At 45.3% G+C, this 6,499-nt stretch overlaps 1 protein-coding gene across 1 annotated transcript in view; it reads right to left on the bottom strand.

Moving 5' to 3' along the window:
- Nucleotides 1-6,499, bottom strand: part of LOC107123047 (parvalbumin, thymic CPV3) — a 10,937-nt gene that overhangs the window by 1,477 nt on the left and 2,961 nt on the right. The window contains exons 2-3 of the mRNA XM_015426215.1: nucleotides 5,092-5,218; nucleotides 3,490-3,599 (exon numbers count right to left, since the gene is read on the bottom strand). Of these exons, the coding sequence (XP_015281701.1) occupies nucleotides 3,490-3,599; nucleotides 5,092-5,218 (237 nt within the window). The remainder of the gene's footprint in view (nucleotides 1-3,489; nucleotides 3,600-5,091; nucleotides 5,219-6,499) is intronic.

Below are 6,499 nucleotides of genomic sequence, written 5' to 3'. Positions count from 1 at the left end.
AGGGGTTTCTGGCTTGCCAAGTTCTGCTGTTACCTCATTCTGGCAGACAAGTGATGGAATCCTTGCCAGGCTGCTGCGTGGGGAAAGGAGGGAGCAGAATGTGGAAGCAGAAAGTATCTAACAACACCATCCTAAACAGAAGTGCACCCTTGTGAGCTCATTGACTCCAGTTGATGTGGAAAGTAGCAGCACTGATTAAGGCAGAGGTGTCAAACATAAGGCTCAGGGGCCGGAACCGGGCCATCCAGGGCTCTTATGTGGCCCATGAGCAACTAGTGCAAGGGAGGGAACAGGAGACTGTTCGGTGGGGGGGGGGAGTGGGCAGAGCCACTCCGATTGTGGCTTCAGCATGGTGGAACAACCTCATTTGCAGCAGTCAAGCAGCATGAGAGCATCTGCCCAGTGCTTCACTACTGGCTCTCTAGTCCACCCATATGGGTTTTCCTTTGGACCCCCCTCCCAGCCCATGGGGCTTTGCAGTGAGGATACACCAACCTGGAGCTTACCACCTGCTGTCCTTTATACAGTTTATATCTCCAGTACCTGGTAGTATGTATTATGGCACGTGGCCCGGCCTGACAAAGTGACATTTATGTCACATCCGGGCCTTGTAACAAATGAGTTTGACACCACTGGCTTAAGGTTTCAGTGTTAACAGCTAGCAGACATCTTCTAGGCCTTCTAGGAGAAGCTAGCCTCTTTTATCTGGAATCCATCCTTCCTTTTCTAGAGCCTTGCTTCAGCTTTCTTCCTATCTTAATGATGCCTTTTCCATGATGTCTATTATAAAACTGGCACAGATAACTCAGCTAACACCCCCCCCCCAAAATTCCTGTAGAAGGAAGAACAAGGTTGCTGTGGGCACCCAAAGTTGCCAACTCCAGGTTGGGGAATTCTTGGAGATTTGTAGTTGCAGCCTGGGAGGGGCAGGGTCTGGGAAAGGATGGGACATTTCTCCAGAGGAACTGATCTCTATCTGGAGGTCAGTTGTAGTTCCAGGAGAACTCCAGGCCCCACCTGGAGGCTGGCAACCCTGGGGCATCCTCTTGGTTAGTAAAGAGTCGAGGGAGAACGTTCCGTGGGTTTATTGGGCTTCCTGCCTGCTTTGTCTCCTGGCCTGTTAAAAACAGATCAGAAACGCATGCAGCTGTTTACGCTGGAGGAAAGAGGCACTCAGCTAGGCTATGCAGGCCAGTCTCATGGAGGCAGGCCTGTGGCCAGAATTTTTTTTGGGGGGGGGGAACAGTACAGTGGTGGTCAGCCCATCATTATTTATTTTCTTTATTATTTATTTATTTATACTTTATTAGTTATTTATCAATTTTGAGACTAGGTGGATTACACGGTATAGAACATTGTAATCAAACAGCACGAGAGATCTAGCAAATAATGCAACAGGACTAGGCTTACAAAAATTATAAAAGTGCAAAAAAAGTATAAAAGTATGGCAAGCAGTTACAAAAAATGAAAACAATGCTGTAAGAGCATGATAGAGCATACAACAAATCAAGAATATATAACATACACTGTGGCATAGACTAAAGTCCTGTTCTGTATTAGCTTTAATAAAGGTAAAGGTTCCCTTGCTCGAAAGCCAGTCGAATCCGACTCTAGGGTTGCGGTGCTCATCTCCGTTTCAGAGCCGAAGAGCCAGGGCTGTCCGAAGACGATTCCGTGGTCATGTGGCCAGCATGACTAAACACCAAGGCGCACGGAACGCTGTTACCTTCCCACCGAAGTGGTACCTATTTATCTACTTGCAATTTCTTGCTTTCGGACTGCTAGGTTGGCAGAAGCTGGAACTAAAGATGGGAGCTCACTCCATCATGCGGCAACTTGGGTCTCGAACTGCTTTAATAAATTGGGTCTCGGATAGCTTTAATAAAAGGCCCAAGCAACTGTTTTATATGGTGTGCAGAATTAAAGAAGTGTAAGAGTCTTTCTTCCGGTTACTGAAACCTGAAACTGTAAACACAACCTTCTTTTCTATGTAAATCACTAGCTCAAGGCTTCTAAGGGTGCTACCCAACAAATGGGAAGGATCAGCAACTGCCCATGCGCATGCATTTTCTGTTGTGGCTCCCCTTTGTGGAATGGCCTTTCTGAGGAAGTCAGGACAGCTCCCACACTTTTGTCATTTTGCCAACTGTGTAAAACGGAACGGTTCAAGAGGGGATTTTAATAAAGGTAATAGGGCTATAGGGTAATGGAATGGTTCAGTGAGGAGCTTTTATAAAATGAACAGGACTGTGGACTATATCATGGTATATTATGTACTATCTGTTTGCTGTATCTGTTATCCTGCTCTCACTGTATTGCTTTCTGCCTTTGTAATACCCGTTTCTGCATTGTTTGACATATCATGTGTAATTATTTTGCTCTGTTTCAAATTGCTGTAATCCTAGTCATATTGCATTGCTTATTAGATGTCTCATGTGAATTATTATATTGACTTATACTGTGTAATCTATTTTGAGTCTCAGGGGAAGGTAGACTATATATAAAGTAAATAAAATAAATAAAGTGCATAGGGTCAGGCTGTGAGTAGGATTCTTTTCTAAGTTACTAAACATAGGGTCAAGCAACAGTAGCATGATCCCTGAGTTGCCCACAGTTTCCCAGCAACTTTCCATCTTCAAACAAACACCACAACCCTCCTCTGTGAATAAGATTACTATGCGGTAGCATATACTGGGAAAAGAAGATTTGTGCTCACTTACCTCTGGACCTAAATTCCTTATTATTTGTCTCCTGTCAAAAATAATTTGCCCAGCAATAAGAGTTCTATGGGACTATTGTGAAACACTGTCCTGTTCTCTCTGTCTTTTTCTTTACTTTCTTCTGAGTCTGCTGCAACACCATTTAAATCCCTTCATTTCTTAATCTCTCTCTCTCTCTCTTTCTCTCTGTTTTACTCCAACATGATTTTATTCCTCCCCCCACCCCCTCAGGCTTTTAAAATCCGGACTTTTCAGCACTGCTAACTGCGAATTCTGTTCTAGCCAATTGCATAGAGAATTCACCCTTGGAAGATTTGTGACAGGATTCACACTTTTTACCTCAACTCCGTCCTTTTTTACATAGAAAATTTACGCTTGAAAGATGTGTGACAGATTTCACACCAACCCCTAATGCTGATTGGAGGGCATGAAAAATTATTGATGGGGCACCACCTCTTCACCACCATGCCTATGGGCCTGCCTGGAGGGACAGTGGATGAAACCTCTTAGGTTCCCAGATCTTACTTGCTTGCTCAGTGGTGCCAACAAAACCAGGCGAGAGCATCCACCCTCCTGAGGAGATGAAGGCTGGTCTGTGTATTGGGGTGAACGGGGCATTGGGCTTGGGTGCTTGTCTTGCAGAGGGTGCCAGCTGCCCTCTTGCTGCCCTCCCTGGGTTGCCTGTTGCAGCGGGGGCCAGGGAAGAATGCAGGAGATGTTTAGAGGGCTAACCATTAGTGGGCTATTGAAAAGCAGCTAGGTTCCATACCTTCAGCCCCAATTTTTCCATCTCCATCATGGTCTGCTGCTGCCAGAAATGTTTTGGTTTCTGCTGCTGTTAACACTCTGGCTCCGGACTCAAACCTCTGAAGGAAAAATCTGGAAAGAGGAGAAGGATTACATCTCGTTGGGTAAGACTGTGATGTTCACTGTTATCAAGTGGCTAAGAAACTGTCTGCCCAGACATGAGTCTGGTGCAACATGAAAGCTTGCTAGCTTCAGCTGGTCCAATATAAGATACATCCAAAGTATTTTTGCTGGAGAATTGGGGGGCGGGTGGGGGCGGGTGGAGCAGAATCCCAATAGAATCTACACTATCTACACTACAAACCTATATTACTTTCTGTCATGGCTTCCTCTAAGGAACTGTGGGAATTGCTATTTGGAGAGACACTGACAAAATCTCTGCTCTCGGATGGCAAGTACCAGGGTTCCATGGAAAGTGCCTCAGTCTTCCAGTGCTAGCTCTTGAGAACTGGCGAGGTCTAATGGCAAGAATATTGAGTGCTGATTTAAAGAACACCGAATTCCAGATCACTCTTGGAGTCTTTGGGTGGGCTTGATGGACCTGCTACTGCTCTCCCAGTTTCATTAATGACATCTGAATTATATTTTGCTGCTTGTTCTTTGGTGGTACTTTGAGTCTGTCTGTCTGTCTGTCTGTCTGTCTGTCTATCTATCCATCTATCTATCATCTATCATCTATCATCTATCTGTAACATATGAATAATTAAGTCCTGACCCAAAAGAAGATAAAAGAAATAATGTTGCACCCTGCAGAATAACTTGCAAATCAAAGCAAACACGTTTTGCCTTCTGTTGCTAAATATTCCCCCATAACAGGATTCCCCTATAACTGCTGGGTGTTAACAAATAGTGAAAAGAGTTGTTCCTACACTCTCCCCCAAGCTTAAAGACACATGGCCAAGAGAATCAATCGCCATTGGTTTGTAAAAGGCAAACACATGGCCCTGATTCAAATTAGGAGAGGGTGAGGATTATTTAACTATCCCTGCTCAGTTTTGCGGATGAAACTGGGCTCCCAGCACTGCTGTTAAAGTAAAGCATTTTAAAGGGGGAAAGTCTATATATATATATTTGGAAGCTAAGCTGAGTCAGCCCTGGTTAGTACTTGGATGGGAGATCGCCAAGAAAGTCCCAGGTTGCTACACAGAGTCAGGCAATGGCAAACCGCCTCTGTTTGTCTCTTGCCTTGCAAACCCCATGGGGTCACTTGTAAGGCAGCTTTGACTTGATGGCACTTTCCACCACATACGTGTGTCTATACTTAAAGAAAACATTCCCCCCCCTTTTAGAATCTTAATAGTGCAGGGATCATAGTTTTGATTCCCCCAACCCCACATGTTCCCAGTTCATTTCGGGGCTGCATACATAATTTGCCTTTTAAAGACAACTGGAGACCCATGACCTTCATCATTTGTTCCCTCCTAAATTACATCCCCAGCCGCTAAGCAAGCAAGCAAAGGATATCCGTTTTCTTGCAATTTCTTCTAGTTTGGTCTAAACCCATTTTGAAGGGCAAAAGAGAGAAAACCAAAACAGTAATAAGAATATTTTAAAAAGAACTCACTTAAGTTCATCTTCCTCAATGAAGCCGCTTTGATCATTATCTAGGATCCGGAAAATTTCCTTTACTTGGCTGCCACTCTTTTTGGACATTCCACTGATCTGAAAGAATTTTTTGTGGTTGAAACTATCTGTAGCTAGACGGAAGAAAAAGAAAGAAAGTTGCTGTTATCTAGTAGCTCGGGGTGCAGATGATAGATACTTCTTTTTCACTTAGACGTCTGACCTTCAAAGCCTTTACGATCGTTCTCCTAAATAATGTGTTTATGGGTGTGTGTTAATCAGTAATGTTTCAGTTTTTGTTGTTGTGCTTAAATGTTTTATCGCTGGGTGACTGAAATGACTTGCATGTGTGAAAACAGCTACCACAGGTCAAACAGATCTGACTTTCATCGCCTGACATCACTTCAAATGCAGTAGTTTATCAGTGTTCGAGCACAAACCATTGAGTGATATAAGTCAGTGAGAGACGAGACATTAAGTGGTGTTCAGGTTCCAATGCCTTTTCATCTCTATTAGACCACGGGTCTGGTCACATGGACGTTTAGTGCGGGACTCGCAGCTGATCTCTCCCGCAGTAAAGGTTCCTGTCTATATAGGCAAACCCGCTTCCCGCTCCGAAGCCGGCAGATTCCCGCGGTTTCAGCTCTTTCACCCGCGTTTTTTTGACACCCGTTGGAGCAGGTGTTTTCCAACATCTCGCACTTTGTATCCGCGTTTTTGGTATCTGGACAGCAACCCGCCGTGACCACGCTACCCTCCCCCCCCCGTTTTTTGGGGGTTTTTTTGTTTCCGGTTTTAGTTATACGCTTGTGCAAACAGGCGCTAGCTTTTTTTTTTTGGTCTTTTCCAGCTGTCAAACGAGCAATAAAAACCTGCCGAGCACAGGCAGAGCTGGGAACTTTGTTCGGGAAGGAGCGAGTGAGTTCGAAGCTGCTCCCGGGTGTGTGCACGGGCCAGAGAGAGAAGGAGGAAGGAGACGGGCTGGGAAGGGAAGCCGCCGCCGCCGCTGGGCAGGGGACGAAGCCCGGGCACTGCCTCTCCGCCCAAAGGGGAGTGAAAAGTTAGGCGACTCGTCGGTGGCACTCCCGGTTCCTGTGCTTGGGTTGGGGTGTGTGTGTGTGTTTGCGGCCGCGGATAGGAGATAGGATGGCGAAGGTCTTTTTATTAGTTTGTATGTACGCCCGAGCGCATGGGAAGACAAGCGCATGCCCAGATATATATATATATATATTTAAAAAACCGCCTGTATGAACAGTACTTCGCGCGAGGGAAGCGGAAGACAGAGGGACCGTCTGACCACCTCCAAGCGATATAAAATGTCGTGGATATAAAAATCGCGGGAAAACTAGCGCGGTAAGAGGTCTGTGTGACCAGACCCCAAGTGTGTCTGCCAGACATTTTTTATTATT

The sequence above is a fragment of the Gekko japonicus genome, unplaced genomic scaffold, assembly GCF_001447785.1.
Source record: "Gekko japonicus isolate JY-2015 unplaced genomic scaffold, Gekko_japonicus_V1.1 scaffold384, whole genome shotgun sequence".
Lineage (NCBI taxonomy): Eukaryota > Metazoa > Chordata > Lepidosauria > Squamata > Gekkonidae > Gekko > Gekko japonicus.
This window is presented reverse-complemented; position numbering and strand designations above follow the sequence as displayed.